Raw genomic sequence first — 19,382 nt, forward strand, 5'->3', positions numbered from 1 at the left:
TTGGACCGAAATTACTTCGTGTACTGTGTATAACACACGTCAGACATGGTTAGATAAAAAAGGACATCTCGTCCGATCGACGAAACCATTCAAACCTTTTGCCGCGCGTTTACCTTTACCGTCAAAGAGGGTAATTAGATGTTGGGTCTACTGGCGTTTCAACGGTAACAGAAGGAAACTTCGATCGTTCTATCACGCCGTGGGTCGCGAGATCGCCGAATCCGAGCCTGAATTCCGTATTGTTTTTTGCTAAATCCCGGCTAGTTCATTGCAAATTACTCGTTTGCTCGCTTAATAATCCTGTCACGGAGGAAATTTCTCGGAGTACTGGCCCCCGTTCTGGATCTCCGTTGAAGAGGCTGCCGCCGGCAGACGGAGTTAATTCTTAACGAATATCGATCCCAAGCCTCCGCGATTCGTTGTCATCGTCGCCGTTGTGAAACTTCGCCCTCGGTGACGTTCCTCTTACTCGTAATTATATCGCTAATAAATATCCTGCACCGTACGATAGGCGTTGATTTACGAGTCCTCGTTTTAGGACGCTTTTGTCGTGCACCCACGCAAAACGAGTCAATTATCAAGAAGATCGTGTCTCTGGTTCGACGAATGGTTGAAAATAAAACGACACGGCTTTTTAACTAATACGTCTTCTCATTGTCATCGACGATCCATTTCCAACTCCGACCGTCGTCTCTAGCGTCGTTCCACACGTCAAACTTCGTCACGCTGTTCCCCTTTCTTTCTGTTGCAGACGGAACAATTCACGGTCTTGTGGCTGCTGTTCGCGATGATAGTCGTCGGGAATATCGCGGTGCTAATTGGCCTGCAGTGGGGGAAACGGCGTAAGACGCGCATGGATTTTTTTATCAAACAGCTAGCGTTTGCGGGTAAGTTGATCCACTTTCGTTTCGAAAGTTTCATCCGAGTTAGATATATGGGACAATTTCTGTTTGCGCGATGGTCAAAGCGAGTTTGCACTTGGTGAATCGATGCGTCTGATTTCGACGAAGCGATCGAACTGGCAGAGTGCAAAGGACCAACGTTAAACACCATTCGACGGTCCGATCGAACGCTTCCTTGTCCATCAGAATTTCGCTAAATCAACCTGATATCTTCTTTTATCCGCGATTTTACTGAGCGTTTATGTCACTCGATTCGAACGAACGAACGCGTAAAGAAGGAAGAACCGAGAGCGATATTCCGAAGACGATTCGCATGTAAAACGGTGTCGTATGTCGAGCACGTTGTAAAACAGCCAGTGTATTTTTGTAACTTTGTCGTCGAAGTTTCTCAAGTCTGACACGTCCCAGGGACGGCATTTCCCATTTTTCAAACGACTCGGCTGTAACGTTGAAAAAGAGCAGCGAATATTTCGGATGCTCGAGAAACACCGACCAAATGTAAACATGCCGCGAATAAAAATCGAGTTACAGAGCTATAAAGATCTACACGCGCGTTTTACGTCTTCGGAGTAAACAACGATGAAGCATCGGTTTCGTCGAGATGTTCGAGATGCAACGTACCTAATTGTGCGAACTTTGATCCGACGTTCGAGTCATAGACCTCCTCGAGGCCTACATTCGAGACCCTCGCGCGTATAACGGTCCTGTTTCGATCTTTTCAAATCCTTCCTTTCCGCCTTTTTTCCCTCCTCCGGTATTATGTTTCTCACGGCATCCGCCCGAAACGCATCCATTGTTCGCGTTGAAAAGCTCGGCGCCAGTGAGCAAAGGCAAAGACGAACACAAGCGGTCGTAACTTCAAGGTGGCCTACGTCCGTTAGTTCTCTCTCGAAGCGTTTCACGGCCACCACCGTATCTGGTCTCCTTCTTTTTCTTTTTTCTCCTCTCTTTCCTCGGAGAACAAAATGAAATACCGCGCGTCATATAAACGATTTCTCAAATTGCACTGTATCGCTTCACGTACAATTGTTTCGTAGAAAGAGGCACGGAGGGAACTTCATCGACCCTAAAGTTATCAATATTGTGCTTTTTAGAAGAAAATCGATTCTCCAACGAAGGATATTTATCATGGTGAAAACGAAAGCGGAATAAGTTATCGAGTTGAGCGAAAATAACGTTATTTATACATCGAGGCCATTAATCCGCCGATTATCAGCCGATAATCATTACGAACCCATTACGAGATGGCTAGGAGTGGACAGTTCGGCGACCAAGCGACTGCTTGCGATAGTATTAGTATAAATGTCAGTCATTCAGAATATCAGACTTGGGGAGAAAAAATTCAATGGACTGAACTGCTTAATTGGTTAAAGTAGTTGTTCAACAAGGCAAGAAATCCGAGCTCGCGTTCTCGATCCGGTGGACCAACAGTCTCTCTCTCCGTACGTTAGAAGCAAACGATTAGTATCCCTAGGGAATTCAACTTGATCGCACATCTGAGGGAAATGGGAAGTTTTCCCCTCTGAAAACAAACTTATTTGCTTATTCCTATAACATACAGTTATCCTAACCAGGTTGTATCCAATCCAGCGAACATTACACATCGCGAAATAGTTGATCTATCCTGTTGTTCGTTGTTCCACTCTGACTTACGAGATGTCGTAACTTCAGACGTTACTCTGTTACTGCCGCTTTCCTTCGTATTCTTCTGCGTTGTATTCTTCCTTTTTACCGATCCTTGCTTTTATACATTTTTATACTGGCAACAATGAAAACAGGTAGGAATAAAAAGCAATCGAAACATCAGAGGGTAATAGGCTATGGAATATAACGATTCGATGGGCTCTTTTGTCCCATTTGTCGCGAGCCTTTTGATAGATTTCCGGAACGATGCTTGTAAAAGTTATTTGCACACTAGAAAATGCACCAAAATATTGCCGATACCATTTCATACCATACAAATGGACGAACGTAAAAAAACACTCTCCCATTTCGCGGCAATTGCCCTCTCCGCTCTCGTAAATGCACAAACATACCTGTATATCGGAAAACGAAAGCTCAGTTTCCGTTCTTCTCGAGTCGAAGAGAGAGAGAGAGAGAGAGAGAGAGAGGAAAAGATGGAGAGAGAGAGAGAGGAGGAAAACGAAAGAAATGGAGCGAAATCGTTCGTATTTTACTCGTATTATCGTTCCAGAGTATATTTCTTGCGGAACGGTTTTATCGGATCGAGAAAAGGTGCATTTGTCGTTCAACGAGTAGGAGCAGTCTGGAAAAAATAGGGTTTAAGGAATAACGCGAAGATACAAGTCGACGGTGAAGAAAAAGGGAACGTGATAAATTTAGGGATCTCTTTATGCAAGTGACCGAGGATTAAGGGACTGGAGCTGAAAGTCGTTTAAAGGCGTAAAAAATTATCGACGAGTTGTATAACGCGTACGAGGTAGCCGACAAACAAGTCGGCGAGAGATAATTCGACGGACAATGCGAAGAATCTCATCTTGCGTGTGAAATAAAAAATCGGGAACGGAACTTTGTGGACTGAACGGTTCGTAAAGTCGGACGCGACATTTGCATGCGAATACGGTGACAACGAAGAGAGCGCAATTAAGCAGCTGATGGCGGCGGCTGGGCGTCGACGAAATCTGTAAACGACCGTGCTCGTTTACGAGCGGACAACCGCGGCATTTGATCCGTTGTCGTAAAAGAAACGCGTGCAATCGCAAGGGCACGCCGTAAAACTCAAATTCGAGCGCAATTTTTATTCTTCTATCGCGCGTCCCAAGCAGATAAATTACAAAAGAAGCGTAAGACGTAACAGTCCTCACCGAGTTTCAGGAAATAACGTGGTGTAATGTAATAAAAAATGTACCGAGAAAATTCGCGGTCGATCGCGTATCAAGCCGCCTCGATTAATTCGTCGAGCTGGCAAAGATCGGCCGCATAATCCGCGTTATTACAGGCCGATAAATCCAAATCGGGTTTCAATATCAGGGGGGTAATGTATGATCCGAGACCCGATCGTTTCGCATGGGAATTCGTAAGATGAGATCTTACTTTCGAGGGTCTTTTTTATGGCTAACCGAATGGCACTTCCAGGCTCGCAACACTTTATATGATATCCTTTAAACCACTTCTTTATGGCTCTTCTCTCGTCCCACGAAAAATCACAGGTTATTCGTAAAATATGTGTTTCAACGTTCCCTAGCTATCTAAGAGTACGTAAAGGTTGTACGTTTAAAACGATATAACGCATTGATACGATAGACAAATTGTTGTTTATATGAAATATTATTTCTAGAAAATGTAGGTGAGATTAATTGGTTAAATCACAGATCACCCGTATTTCAATTGCGAATTTTACTTAATTTTTTCAAATCCACAACAGCTGGTTTTTTCCTGCAATCTGTGTGTTCGATCGTGTTTATTTTTTTATTATACATTTGTTTGCTATTGTCTCGTAAAAATTCATAGGAATATATATACAAAAAAAAAAAAAAAGAAAAAATAGACTGAAAAAGACTTTAAAATGGATTTAAAATGATCCACGCGTTGTTGGCCATGATACGACTTTTTATAAACATTTTAAAAGCGTCGTTGTGGCTAATGAACGTAATCGCATTCTCCAACCGTTAAGTTTGCTCGTTCATTCATTCGCAAATTAAGCGAACGCCGGGTGGTTACTGTTTAATAATAGCATTGCCCATGAATCGTCTCTCCACACTAGATATCTCATTACAGATTTATTGGTAGGCCTGATATCCGTGCTAACGGATATAATTTGGAGAACGACGGTGACCTGGCACGCGGGCAACGTTGCCTGCAAGTTGATAAGGTTCATGCAAGCCGTCGTTACGTACAGTTCTACATACGTACTTGTCGCATTGTCGATCGACAGATATGATGCCATTACCAGACCCATGAATTTCACCGGCAGGTGTAAGTATACAGTATTTTGTATATAAGTGTAGGTATTGCAATTGATTCCGTTTACTCAAATTTAACGCGTATTCGATCTTAATATCATATAATAATTAGAATAATATATTTCAATAATATAATTCTAATAACGAGTACTATTGTATATTCCGGATATTTTACATATTTTTGCATATTATGTGCATTCTGTGCATTGTTTCGTTTTCAGATTCCCCCATAAATGCATAAAAATCCGCAGTCTATTTATAATTCTCAAACTTTTAATTGAACGTAAAAGAGGATACTATATTTTACCGTAACTTCTTGACGTTTCATCAAATTTTATACCAATACTAGTTATATTATCGTTGTATCTTCGATACGTGAAAGTAAAAGTTCCCAACATGGCGCTATTTTCGTGGTTTTTTTTTTTTACTGAGAACGACTGGATATCTAAATATTTAACTAAATCTTAAACAAATATTTTGCCGGAGAGAATCGAATATCGCATCACATCTATCAGCATCGTTATTGCTCTCGATTCGTTTAAAACAAGCGTACGAAACGCGATTTTTCGGAGATTCGGCACAGCAGATCGGGTTGGTAATATGAAAAGTCCGTTTTCAAGTTGACGATTTTTGTACGAGCATCTGGAGTTTCTCGGTACAATATGTATTTACCACTGGCCAAGAGATCACTCTTGAGCGGTAGACTAGCAAGCGTAACGGTTTATTTCTCCTTTATTTCATTGGGTTGTAACGTAGCGGATGTCGTAAGAAGCGTGGCTGCGGATAGAAAGGTGAAAACCCACAGCGAAATAAAACGACTACGGGTACGGTAATTACGAGCCACAACGTCCTCGATGACGTGACATTAACGAACTCACTTTCAATAGCCTCAATGTGAATTCCGTATTAACCCAAGATGATATTTCACGAGCGATAATCGCGATATTCCTTTTGATCCAAACGAATAACGGCGCATTGTTGCATTAGAGTGACGAAATGCTTCTCGAGGAAGTTGCTTTATTGCGCTATCGGCCACGATTACGTTCTTTCTTTCCGTTTTCTTCTTTTCTCGTCCGTGTCACTCGCCAGCTGTCGTGGAAGTTTCACGAGCGCGAAAACGAGGAAACTTGGCGATACGCGACAGTCGCGGATCCGCGAACTTACATCTGTTCGTATGCCTCGTGCCATCGAGTACGCCGTGACATGGAATCTCCCCTGGAATCGCATCGCCCTACCCTTCTGTAACCACGTGAAATCGACCTAAGACCGGAAATTCAACTTTAATCGCAGGGTGGAGAGCCAGGGCTCTGGTGGTAGCTGCCTGGGGCTTGTCGGCATTGTTCAGCGTGCCGATTATTTTCCTGTACGAGGAAAAACGCATACAGGTATACGGTAATTTGCCATTCATCGTGTAACATTCATAGTTGAGGAATTAGATTAATCATGCTCGAATTATGCTCGTTTCCGTTATGTTTCTCGGATATTTGCAAGCAGATTACTGGATTCTCCTTTCTCTTCGCAATTTATGTTACTTAGGAAACACATTGCAGAGACGGAAAATGTTTTCGTGCGATTTAAATCTTTAATCCAGATTTCGTTTAATGTTCTGTAAAAGAGAATCGATTTTACCGAACGTCAGTGTGCAATTCGAAGCAGAACTTTCTTTCGTAGCATTTCGTTAAGAATTGTACATTTAAACGAACACCGTTGGCCTAGTTTTGGTAAATCGGTCGTACTACGAGTATAATCGGCAGGATCGTTTACCAGGGGAAGACACAATGCTGGATAGATCTGGGATCTCCTATGCAATGGAGGATCTACATGAGCCTGGTCAGCTTTACCCTCTTTATAGCCCCTACTCTGATAATAGGGGGCTGTTATGCTGTGATCGTAGCTACTATATGGTCGCAAGGAGGGGCATTACGTCAGGGACCTACTCGAGACACCAGGAGAGCATCGTCCCGAGGACTCATTCCCAGGGCTAAAGTTAAGACGGTCAAAATGACTCTCGTTATAGTGTTCGGTGAGTAAACCAAATCATGTTTCGAGTTTTACGAATTTGTAACTATAATCCCAGAAGCCAAAGCGAAATATTATCTACCTCACTGAAGTATCGTTGCTCAGGAAAGTATTTGCACACTCGCGACAGAAGACTTTGATCTTCGTATAATATGCACTATATTGTATGAGACATTTAAAAGTTTCATTAGCTCTATAGCGAGACGCGTAATATGTACTTCGTATAAGGTACATAATATATTTGTAAAAGGTGTGTACAAATGTTCGAATACTTTCGCGAGCCTGTGTATATTTGAAGCTGCAAATCCGCGTGGCGTATTTAGACGACAGATTTATGTCGCGTAAAAGAGGGTAATCGCGAAACTTTCGGTCATGCCAAACTTCGCGACGTCTAATTCGTGAAATGTATGTTAGAACATGATTGAGCAGTTCGCGAAAAGGAAAACTATGAAATTACGTATCAGGATTCTTGACGTCGTAAAATACCGAAATCCGTACCGTAAGAGGTACAACGATAAATAATTGAAATTTCTTCATACGATCGAGCTCGTTAACCGCGTAAATCGTCCGATACGACGGCATAAAAATTTAATGAACATACGTAGTCGAAGTTTGCAACGACCAAACTTGTCCAACGATCGAAACTGTGTTTAATCGGCTACGATAAAACGTAACGTCCTTTCCATCCCTGCTTCGCCCTTTCTCCGTACGATTATATTTGCACCGCGTAAAAAGCTACGCGGCTAAGCAGATAAGCGAAAATGGTTCTCGACCTCTGTCTCAATTCCCTCCGACTTCTCTCACGAATCACTGCTCAGAGATACATACCATGTACTAAGAAAAGTTGTGTCTCGTGAGATCGGTGCAGGGAATCCTTTAGATTGAATTTTCTTCCGTGATCTTAACCGGTGTCGTTTCGTATCGTCAAATATTAATTACTATTCGTTCTTCGAGTATTTTCTTCCAACCATAACGATTCCTAACGGTGGTAATTTTCCAAATTAACCACGGAAAGAAATGAAAATGAAAGTATAATTTCTTATGAATTCGACAAATGCCACGTCGAATGGTTTTAAGACTGCTGCAGTCTCTTACTCACATTCGAACGAATCGTGTTCTCCTATAGTTTCTCAGATTCGAGGAAAATATGAAAGAATCGTTATTAACGTGCGTGATTTTTCACTGACGATTATCTTAAAACGTTTAAAATCCTCCTTCGATAGAAACTAAAGTGAGACTGAGAACTAAGACTTCGAAAACTGCAACGGATAGTGTCAAAGTTCAAACGAAATTATCTTCGCTGCAACCAAACTAAAGATCCTAGGAAGAAGATGACAACTTGGTTTGTATTTGTCAAAGATTCTGTGGAAGCTTCGAGTCCTTGCCTCGCTCAAAGCACCAACCTCTTTCCTTCGTTTCTCGGGGGAACGGGTTTACGTGTAGCAGGAATTGCCTGGTCTAATCAGATTCGTTTCTCGAAGATGTCTCGGCTAAAATTTCTTCTTTTTTAGCTGACGAAGATCGTTCTCAGCGGAACCGATCAAATGAGATCGAGTTCTGTCCACGCAACTCCCTTCGGTGTACTGCTGTGAAAGCGAGGAAACTGTCCAAGTGGATACACCACGTATATTACAATATATTTTTTCTACGAAACAACCGATATAGGTCGATATTTTGTATTTAAAAAAATTATTTAAGCGTTTAACGCGATATTCTCGCGATTTTTTTTTCCACCATTGATCGTGCCATGATCACGTGATGCTTAAGCATCGCGACCGAGTTCAACAAACTCATAAACATTCAGTGTTTCTCTCCATATAACAATAAAAGCGTTCATTCGTTACTACAAGCAGAGCGCATCGTAGAATGCCCTCCTTCATGCAAATCTGGGGAAGCTTTTACGCATTTTGATTATTCTCGCGCTCTGTGTGGTCCGTTCGGAGACGAGAGATCCTCGAGAAGTATGTTCGAGTCTTAAGATTCGTTTAACAGAGTCTCTACTTTTGTCACTTTGTTCTAACGCAAAAGCGATATTTTCTTATTTCGTTCATTTTACCGATCGAAACATAATATATGCACTCGTGAAGCGTGAAAATATCAAATGGCGATTAATCGCGAGAAACGGAGGTGAGACTTCTTTATCCGATAAAACAAAGAAATGTTCAAAAAATTTCAGGACAGAGATCGCCTACCATTGTTCAGCTGACAGACGAGAGAAATTAAGACTCGCGAAACGTTCGGTCCTCTGACGATTCATTCCTAGCTTTACGTTTAGTTGGGCAATCCTACGAGTGGATGAAAGATCCTGAATGTTGAGATCACTTTCCGATGTATTTCACCGCCAGCGTCTTACACCGAAAGGCTTAAGACAAGACTTAGTCGCGTACATATTACATTATACATTTCCTTTCTTTCGTCGTAATTCCTCGTTGTAGGATATCGCTATATACTACATATTTCAACAAAGAGGTCATACCATTTCACGACGATTTATTTCACTCGATTACCAGGCCCGAATATCCATACCATGAAGGGAGAAGCAAGGATCTCGCGCGACGTTTCACGATTACGAGAAAATTGATTTACTAGCCATCTCTTCTACGCTGCGATACATTCTCCGTCTCTTAAAAGTCCCCGTTCGTGCGTTTCTTTGTTGCTTTGAAAGAACGATTCAACGAGATCGCAGGTAGATAATATTATAAAGCTAATTGTAAGGATAAAAATAGACATTCCTGTAAAAAATGCTACAGATGTACGATCAAAGACGAACTTCTATTCATGTAGATCTTTCAATATTTCAGTATTCATTCTTTGTTGGAGCCCATACATAGTGTTCGATCTGCTGCAAGTTTACGGATATGTGCCAGAGACCCAGACTAACATCGCCGTGGCCACTTTCATTCAAAGTTTAACACCTCTGAATTCAGCGGCGAATCCGATTATATACTGTCTCTTCAGCACGTCGTTTTGTAAAACCGTACGGTGAGTTCCTAAAACGCCAAAACCCCTCGAATACTCCTATCAGAGGTAGAGATAAAGTACCACGTCAATGTTTGAACAGACCGAGGAATTTAAACCGAGTAGTTTCCTCGACAGAGAGGAAGAACTTAGCATGAGAAAGCTTAGAATCGAAGATTAGTTTCGATGTTCGAAATTTAAAAAGTACAAAGCATTCCAATATATTTTATCTTTCCTGCTGTTCATCCTTTGCCATGATAATTCTTTTCCTTTTATTCTCAGCATGTGAAATAGATCTTTTACGTCAAGCGTGGATTACACAAAGCTATATCGACCTGGACGTGTTATTAGTTAGAAAAATGTATAACTAGACTGCGGATTTTATGCGTTTATAAAAAGTTTTGAAACCTATAAGGTAAAAGCCAGTCATGATAGAGTATTAGATCGCATTATGTTTCTTAGACTGCAGACTTAAACGATCCAGCAGCCAATTTCAATAAAGACCTTGTAAAACTTTGTTTGTTTAAAACATTTTAACAAACTTAGAGACGCGTGCATACGTTTAGAAATCTGTGGATTGAATTTCTTTAAAAAATAATATCATTTCTTCATATTTCTTCATATCACTTACCAAATACATACGACGATTCTGGTTCCATAGGAACATACAGGCGATCTCGTGGGTTTCTGGATGGTGTGCAACGAATCCCCATCATTGTTTCGGCACCGGTGCTCCGAACAGCAGCACCAGGACTACGGTAACGACGTCGTTGACGGCGCAGTCTTCGAGAAGAAGCGGGCACATCGCCATGCTACACTCCACCACCAGGAAACGTGTTATGGTGTCTCTGGTTTAAGGAACGAACGATGGGAACTGCATCTAGAATTCATATTAGATATACGTAGAATTCTTCCGCCTAACAGCTCCTGTTGAGCTTCGACAAAGAGGCCACAAGTATTACGAGTCTCCGAAATTATGTTCGATACTTCGTCTACATTTCTCGAATCACGACACACGAATCTTTCAATCATCATACAACTTTGTTTTATCTTCTCTTCGATTCTTTGTCTCTTCTTCATCGAGAATTCAAAGGAATACGAAGTGAAATTGGGACTCGTTGTTGCAATACAAAGTACAATCTACGTGTTATGTAATTAATATTAGAATCATAATTTAGGAGACCGCGGAGAAATGTGAATAAAATAAGTTTTCTATTCCCGCATTTACGTGATCAGTATTTTAGGCGAGATCGTGCACGGTCCTCATATTTTTCATCCTCTAAGTGAAACGTAGCATCTTATTAATGAAATTTTCAAAATGTCAAAGTTGTTCGGAATTGCGGTATTTGTACAAGAAATTTACTAATAGCGGCAAACGAAGGCCGAATAGCGAGATACGGCGGCTCTACGACCGACCAGGAATATCATTTCGTTAAATAAACTCCGATTTAATGAAGCCGTTCGCCAAGTTTCAGGAGGATGAAAGGAACATTAACCTGGCAATTGATCAGCCTATGTGGAAAATGATACGCTCAAAGTATACATGTACATATATACATAGCGAATGAACGGCAGCTTCATGTGTATATACATATGCACGTTTTACAGTCGCGCACGCACACGCGTATACATATTTGCACGCAGGCCAGATACACACCTACACACGTGAAACCATAAATGTGTAATATATTCATGTATTCCATCCGTTCGCGATCGACGCGAAAACGCTCAGCCCTTGAGGTGGGCTATTTTATTAGCGATCTACGGCAACGATAAATCTCTACCAGCAAGACAATTCCTCGTATCGATTCGCATCTCTACGAACAACACAGTTGTGCAACAAATTCATCTTTGTACCTTCGAGCGATCGCGAACTTCTCTATCGTGAACGCTCTATCGAGCACTAAAATGAAACTGCAGCAATGAAAACAGCTTCGTTCGAACATGCGAAAAGATTTACCGTCCATGAATCGGAACGGCAAGATTTAATTGTTTAATCGACCACTTGAACTTTCCTACTATGTATTGTGTTTCAAGGTTGAAAAACCCTTTTATAACGCAGTTACATGTTACGAACATGCCACGTTTAGATACCAGTAGATGAAGCTGTATTCGTGATTCGCCTATTCGTTATTTATTGCGCTCTGTTAAGAAAAGAAGGAACAAGAATAAGAAATAAGTCATGGAAGATAAAGCGTCACTACGTCTTCTCACAAAGTCTGTACATACTGTCGAATAAACTCGTGCAGAACACGCTGAGTATACGTATAATCTTTTCCTTGATTTCTTTGTTACTTTTACAGTTCCTGACCATCGAATTAGAGCCACGCGTAGAAAACTTTACTTCTCTAACTGCAGCGAATCATACGAACATATATGTATTCAGTTAAATAAATGAGAAATTGCTGTATGCCATCCAAACTACGTAGGCGATCATGTATATGAATATATATGATTTGTTGCTATTACTATATCCTATCGAAGAACATCCACGTAACTCATATAATATCCCATAAAGACAAAATTCAGAATATTTATCAAAAAAGAGCGACATAAAAGTAGCGCATACGGTGCGTGCTAGAAAGACTATGAGACGTAGCCAAAAAGAAGAGAGGAAACATCGATCACTAACATGTATGTATAAATAACACTTTAGTAATTAACAAAACTTGCTGTTAGAATTCGCCCATGAATCTGAAATATAAAAGGAAAGTGAAAACTATTGAAAGTTGTGAGTAATCCTAATACGATGATCGAAGATCGTAAATATCACTATACTCGCTGTACATTCTTCTAATAAATCTTTATACTTCGTCATCTTCGTGAATCGTCAACCTCTGTAAATGTCGTTTTAATCGTAATGTCGATTTAATATCAATTATTTATTGTACTCTATTAAAAAAAGAGAAACAGAACTACGGCTTGTTATGACATTCGTATTTTCACTGCAGACAAAATTTGTACATACGTATCGTCGAATAAACTCGTCCATAATACCCATATGTAATCTGTTCCTCGCTTTCTCCGCTTTTGAATCCCAGGATAATATTCTCTCGATAAATCTCTATAGTATTTTGTCATCTTGCTCGTCATTCGTCAAGAATCCTCGTAATCCCCGAAGCTTTAATAAATCTTCCGCTCGAGCAACATCACTTCTTACCTATGATTTCTCGGGATGCCCAATTACCGTGTTCGGCGATCGCGAGAAACACGCAATTGAGAGATATTGCCTTCTCGACGATCGTTACAATTAGCTCGCCTGAAACGCGTGCTAATTCACAGCGAAACGCAACCGCTCCATTTCTCCGTTCGCTCTTCTCGCCCGTTTTACGTAATTTCGTGCGCGGCGCGAGCTCGTAAAGAATTTACGAGACCAGGCCACGCACATGGACAAATCACGCGGAAAGAGCGGAACGTCCAGCATGAAACGAAATAAAATTTCTTCGCATTCCACCATTTCCTTTTACGGCCTACGCTGTACCGGCTGTAAAATTCAACGGCGCGGTGGCGCCGTGATAAGTCGGGGATGAAACGACCATGCCACCCTTTTTATTACCGTTTATTTACTCTATTTTCGAGCGGAACGATTCGCACCACGATTCTGCGACCAGAGAATTAATTTTGATCCAGCTCCCTTTTCATCCAGAGGAGAATGTCTTGTATGATAGATCACGAGGTTTTTAAAACATCGGTCTGAGCCATAGCGAATCATAGTGAATGGGATAATTCTAGAGCATTTCAGTGGTTATTAAACAACGTGAAACGTAAAGCGGGAAGTCTTTTTAACACAATTTGCCTTCGTTGAAGAATTTTCACAAGAACACAAAAGTATTTGAATGCTTTCTTCTCGTTTCCTAGCTTTAGTAGTAGCTTTAGCTCTGAACTGCGTTACAACAAGGAAGCAACTTCATCTTTCGATAATAATTTGAATATACCAACAAAAATCAACTCGAAATTAATAAAAATCAAATCACTTTTTAAGCTGCATTATGAATTTATAGTTAATTAGTATTTGAGTATGAAACCTGTATCTTTTCTATCTTTTTACATTATATGAAAAAACTATTAAAAATTGGGTATCAAAGACTACGGACAACGCGATACGTAGGTCGATCTTACGTGGGTAGATCAAAGCAAACTTGTAAAGAACATCTATAACACATGTCATTCGCATTGTCGTTCCGTTTCTCCTCTACAAAAAATTGTGCACAATTCTTTTTCTCCGCTTTCGTTTGCTTGTATAGAACGTAAAGCTATTAACAGCTGACAAGGCACGTGAAGCAACGCACTTTAGTTTGCACCTAAAGTCAAACAAAAGATCAACGAGGATCAACTGCACGAGGAGCCATCAGAGAAAATTTCAGGGTAATAAGGCCGCGCGTGAAACCAGTCCGTTCTGTTTTAGAGGACCACTCGTAGTATCATGTGAAGACGGAAGGAGCGAGGAACGTTTCTCGTGATCCCGGACGCAGTGAACTTGCCGATCAGTTTCAGACATCCTCTCAGATCACGGTTCCTGCGATATTGACAATCGGATAAGGCGAACGGAAATCTTGTAAATCTGTCGCATTATCTCCCGAGTAATTTATTTCCAGGATGTCTTGTATTCATTATCGGCAAGCAAACCCTCCAAAAGAAAGAAATTACTTCGATGGCCAATACAATCGCTATGTGGCTCACTCTTACTCGCCGAGAGTCACAACTCCGGAGACTTACAGAAGCGGTACGTATGGCGATTAAGTTCCCAAGTACGGCCAATTAATCGATCAACCTGTCAACCGGCAAGACGAGCTAACTCGTATAATTTCTTTATTCAGAAATCCTTTTTCTTTTTACGTACAGCGTAATTTTTGTTAAGAATAAATAGAAAGGCTCATAACAGAAGCAACCCCAGTCCATATTCTTAATTTTGCAGGAAAGCAAAAGAATACTCTAGCATCTACTTAAGTTATGAAGTTGTGGATTTTATAACAATGGTTGTTTTTATAATGTCGTGTTAAATTTGTATTTCGTAATTGTAAAAGTTCTTGATTTATGGACGATCCGATTAACAGGTTAGAAGAGCACTTAATCAGTAGGTTCGATTCATAGGACTCGTTGAATTAATCGTTCTGTACTTTAGCGTTTGTTTGTACTCGCAGGTTATTGCGCCGGATGGAGGACGCTGGAATTTCAGGGAAACGGCGCCGAAATTCCGACGACAGGTAAAGTGAAGCATTCAAAACGAAAGTTCGCCAATCGATCTAGCTAATAAAATTCTTGAAACGTACACGTGTGTATTCGTCCATGAATAAGGGAATGATCCGTTTGATACTTGAAACGTCTTCTCGATGTCGGCTGTTGTGACCATTATCCATCTCTGCATCGATTGCTCGTTGATGTACTATTCCCTCGAAATGTTTTCGATGTATGCTGCTTTTGACAAATAATATTAATTTTTTCACACAAACGAACGTATATATATATATTGGTATTTTTGCGTTTTACAAGTTACGTAGGATGTTTGCTTACCTCAGGTTCATTCGATCCTCAATCTGTTAACCGTGCAAGAAAAACATGGAAACGTAGGATTTTCAGGCGCTTAACAGTATAATTTCTGGAACGATTTAAATTCGCGATATAATATTTATAAATTACATAATATTATTTATAATGTTGAAATGATAATTTTATAGATTTAAGCGTAATACAGAGTAGAATGTTTCTTAGTAAAACGTATGGATAAAGGCTTAGCCTTTCTTCTGTATTTTTTCATATACTTTTCATTTTTGGCATAAGCTTTATATTTTAATCGCCAATAATTCTAAGATCGGTGTTCGTTTCATGCAAGTGTTAGGTGGTTGCAAATAACCAATCGCTATTGTGAAACTCGTGAACATAATAATCAAGGCTGCGAATATCGATAAACGCATTTACGTAATAAATTACAACGAACGTTCTTTATCAAATGAAATTAAGATCTGCGGCTACAATGAGACGCGTACAATTTATTAAAATGGAAATTTTCCTTCTTTCTTTATCTTGTTAGCGAGGGGTGATCTATCGTATGGAGACGCCCGAACGCAAAGCGGAAGGATGACGCCGACGTTAAAGCAAGAGACAATGAAACACGGGGACACGATCACGCTCGAAAAGATACAAACGAAGATCAAGTTCCTCGAGGACAGCAATATAGTTATGCAGACGCGCAATCAGAATCTTATCACCGAGAACAAAGCCCTCGCGTCTCAGTGAGTATTAATACGCGAACAATGGACAACCTTAATCGATATTCTTCCGGCTTGCACGTGAATACACAGATCGCCCGATGAAAAAGGTGATTGAGAAACAAAGAGCACGATTTTTTGCGGCTTGGTCATTACTTGCGTCATCCACATCGATCGTCTTAAAATACGAATTTTTCTATCCTTCGACAAATTTTCAAATAATTTTCAGTCTATTTTATCAGTTACTACGTCTCAATTTTCTATCTGTTCTACGTGCTATCTACTTTCTTCAAAAAGTTTTCTTTCAAGTTTTCTATCTACGTTTCAAAGAGAAGATCTTATTTTATTTATGTTCTGTGAAGTTGGTCGCGTCCAACTTCGTTTATTAAAGCAATATTATTGGACCTCTTTGTATAGAAGCCGAATTAAAAAAAAAACCTTTATGGTAATTTTAATTAGTGATAATGAAAATGCTTTCAACTCGTATACGTAGAATAAAAATCTGCCCTGCGAAAGATACAACGAGTCAAGTTTTTCAATTGCTATAATTTTTCCCCGACGTTGTCTCTACACCAATGTCCGACCACGGTTTACGTTTCGCATTCTGGTTTCGTATTTAATGACTTTCAACTGGCTTTTCTTACACACGCTCATATTTTCCTTTCTTCTCTTTTTTTTTTTTTTTTTTTTTTTACCGAGAGGAAGTATTCCGTGCGTTGAATAATCCTCGTTTCTAACGTACGGTCCCTTTGTAAGACTCAAAGAGGAACGGGACGAAGTGAAAAGGCTAGAGAAGAGGCTGACGTTGCTGCGAGAGGAACTTGATTTCGAAAGATCGAAGATCGAAGGGATGAAACAAGAGGCAGAAGAAGTCAGAGTACGAACTTCTACGCGGTTAGCATCTTTAAGAAATTGCATTTCACTTCGACTTTTCAGAAAAGACAAATGCTGGTTCAAACGATGGTTCAAACGAAGGGAACGTCGACAACGAACATCATAATATCTAAGACTGATCGTGGAGTTCAAGTCTGGGCGGTATGCATGGCTTGTCAAAGAAAACTGGAAAGTTGCGAGAAACAACCACCCACCGTCATCATCACCAAGTAAATACATCGTTATCCTTCCTTTTACTCGAAATATGCGATCGAACGAACGACAGCTTTGTTTGAAACGATATCGTTGGATCTATCTGATTGAGATCTGATTACGATAGATCGGAATTAGAAGTGTTGGAAAAAGATATGCAGACTCTTCGAGATACTATAATCGCGCGAGAACAAGCATGGGACAAGGCCATGGAACGCGAGCACAATTATAGGCAGCAGTTGACGCGACTCACCACGGAAACAATCACGGCTCGTCACCTTTCTGACACGCGCTACGAAGAGCTCAAAACTGCGACAAACGCGCTGCAGGTAATAATTGGAAGGGTTTGCACTAATGAGGAGACAGCTGTAATTAAATTACATTTACCAGGAGAGAAGAAAAGATATACAATAGCCCGTAGAAAACTTTTATGTGTACGTCGTGTGTGTATAAAACAATCTGAAATTTCATTGGCACTGAGATAATGAGATACAGCTTCTATGGCTATATTGTTAAGAAACCAACCTGAAAATTGTTGGTTTACCCAAATTGCTGGAAAATGCCTCTTTATTGCAAACCTTCAGTTATTTAATATCGCGATAATTATGATATTAGGCTATTTCCGCGTATCTAACAATCCCGATTGATTCGCTTTTAGGAAAAAGAATCAGAATTTAAATCGACCCAAAAGGATAACGCATATCTACAGAAATTGATCGCAAAGATTTACAATAGCTATCAAAGGTAATATAATTCTCTATGGTCATCAAATTGCTACTGAACGTTCTCATTCTCAACCTCATTCTTGCGAGTAATCGTAATAACCGTTTGAGATTAAAGGTACGAGGTTATAGGGAAAAAGAGAAAATGAAATAAATCCACACACATATTCGTTAGAACGATAAAAAGAGCATAAGTAAGAGGAAGGGAAATGCGAGAAAAAAAAAAGACAAATAGTATGGCGTAGAGTTCTTACTTTTTACTGGGACATCGCACCGCAGCCCCTATCTCTAAAACCAGGTTACACTCTCCGCATTTTAGTCGTTTCATTAGCGAAACGTCCGCCGTAATGTACCGCCGAGAATGTCGCTTCAAATTTCGCGTTAAGAGATACGAGCTTCTTTCTCAACGCTAGAAACGGAGGATTCTCACTTGTTCTTAGTTGTCTGCACTGCACGTAAAGGCACGCACATTATAATAATTTCCACGATATAACAAAATCATGCATTACAGCATCAAACACAAATACCAATATATGCAGCACCAATACCAATAGATATAGTAATATACAAGGCGGCACGTATATTCTAGCTTTATAACTAATTGAATCAAGCCTGAGTTGTTTATTTAATTTGCGATTACAGAGGGCAAGAAGGATATCAAAGAAACAATTTGACAGCTGATATTAATGAGAAAGATCAAAGATTTATCGAAGACATTGCTCGACGAGCATCCAGCGGAAAAGGCAAACAGAAACCAAAATTGAAAAGTTCCTGTTCGGAAAGAACCGCACATTCTGCCGTTTATCAACACAGTCCTCGTGACAAAAGTTCGAGATCTGCTAAGGATCAAGCAGGTTGTTTAAAAGAACCGAAGCGCTAATAATAACTCCTTCTTAACGATATCAGGATCTTTTATTGAAAATAAGAAAATATGAAATTTGTACATGCCAAAAATGCAATTTTTAAGCTAAACTAATCTTTGATTTCGTTATTTTAATCGCATATTTAACTATGACTGAAAGAACGATCGATATTTGGATTCGTCTGGATTAATCTAATAATTCCCATAGGGAATTTTATGTAAAATCAGAAGATAAATAAATACCATCGATATCGAAGGCGATAAAGCCAATATATAGCTATGAAAAGACTCATTACCATAAAATTATGAACAATATATAAACAATGATATCTTACCACAACACCTGTCGCGGGGTAACATAAACAAACGTCTAATCACTTCGACTTTCTTTACTAAAATGACATCCCGCGCCCCGCCGCGGTTTGCTCAGTGAATTTTGGTTAGCGAGAAATGGGGAAACCTTTCAGCAAGTCGAACGTACAGAAATACGAATTTTCAAATGTCAAATTTCTGACAGGCATATATTTCCAGTAATGAGCATATTTATGTCTCAAACAAACAAATAATTAATTTAAATAAGCTAATTAATTAAAGCTAATTAATTTGGATGAACAAAATTTATGCATTTATGCAAGGTAGTATTCTAGGCCAGAAAATTTTAATTATATCTTATAGACGGAGAAGGGATAAACGACAAGAAAGTA

The 19,382-nt window shown here is 39.9% G+C and overlaps 2 protein-coding genes and 1 long non-coding RNA gene across 13 annotated transcripts in view; 2 read left to right on the forward strand and 1 right to left on the reverse strand.

Moving 5' to 3' along the window:
• Nucleotides 1-10,659, forward strand: part of CCAP-R (Crustacean cardioactive peptide receptor) — a 37,681-nt gene extending 27,022 nt beyond the window's left edge. For 8 of the 10 annotated variants that reach the window (XM_069131190.1, XM_069131182.1, XM_069131186.1 and 5 more), the window contains 6 exons: nt 752-887; nt 4,641-4,838; nt 6,116-6,210; nt 6,593-6,848; nt 9,646-9,826; nt 10,464-10,659. In XM_069131190.1, coding sequence (XP_068987291.1) covers nt 788-887; nt 4,641-4,838; nt 6,116-6,210; nt 6,593-6,848; nt 9,646-9,826; nt 10,464-10,659 — 1,026 coding nt within the window. In that variant the 5' untranslated portion in view covers nt 752-787. The remainder of the gene's footprint in view (nt 1-751; nt 888-4,640; nt 4,839-6,115; nt 6,211-6,592; nt 6,849-9,645; nt 9,827-10,463) is intronic. The other 2 variants (XM_069131189.1, XM_069131192.1) reach the window with 2 other exon arrangements.
• LOC138189040 (uncharacterized) overlaps nt 1-11,599 on the reverse strand; it is a 43,530-nt gene extending 31,931 nt beyond the window's left edge. The window contains exons 1-2 of the long non-coding RNA XR_011175819.1: nt 11,460-11,599; nt 10,434-10,682 (exon numbers count right to left, since the gene is read on the reverse strand). This is a non-coding gene — a long non-coding RNA (uncharacterized LOC138189040). The remainder of the gene's footprint in view (nt 1-10,433; nt 10,683-11,459) is intronic.
• Nucleotides 11,600-13,845: 2,246 nt separating this feature from the next.
• LOC138189029 (uncharacterized) lies at nt 13,846-19,244 on the forward strand. Of its 2 annotated transcripts, XM_069131203.1 has the most exons (7): nt 13,846-14,525; nt 14,944-15,006; nt 15,831-16,032; nt 16,765-17,111; nt 17,222-17,423; nt 17,753-17,838; nt 18,459-19,244. In XM_069131203.1, exons 4-7 carry the CDS (start codon nt 16,954-16,956, stop codon nt 18,694-18,696), a joined length of 684 nt encoding a protein of 227 aa, XP_068987304.1. In that variant the 5' UTR covers nt 13,846-14,525; nt 14,944-15,006; nt 15,831-16,032; nt 16,765-16,953; the 3' UTR covers nt 18,697-19,244. The 2 variants fall into 2 exon arrangements, 1 of the variants encoding a protein (XP_068987304.1); XR_011175801.1 differs by lacking the exon at nt 17,753-17,838.
• The last annotated feature ends 138 nt before the right edge of the window (nt 19,245-19,382 follow it).

The sequence above is a fragment of the Bombus flavifrons genome, chromosome 18, assembly GCF_040668555.2.
Source record: "Bombus flavifrons isolate JBK064 chromosome 18, iyBomFlav1_principal, whole genome shotgun sequence".
Lineage (NCBI taxonomy): Eukaryota > Metazoa > Arthropoda > Insecta > Hymenoptera > Apidae > Bombus > Bombus flavifrons.

Bases quoted from the DNA above. Each gene is read 5' to 3' on its own strand.
- LOC138189029 (XM_069131203.1), top strand. From the start codon at position 16,954: ATGCTGGTTCAAACGATGGTTCAAACGAAGGGAACGTCGACAACGAAC. The intron at 17,424-17,752 runs GTAATAATTGGA...ATTCGCTTTTAG, and splicing joins CTGCGACAAACGCGCTGCAG to GAAAAAGAATCAGAATTTAA. The intron at 17,839-18,458 runs GTAATATAATTC...TTGCGATTACAG, and splicing joins ATTTACAATAGCTATCAAAG to AGGGCAAGAAGGATATCAAA.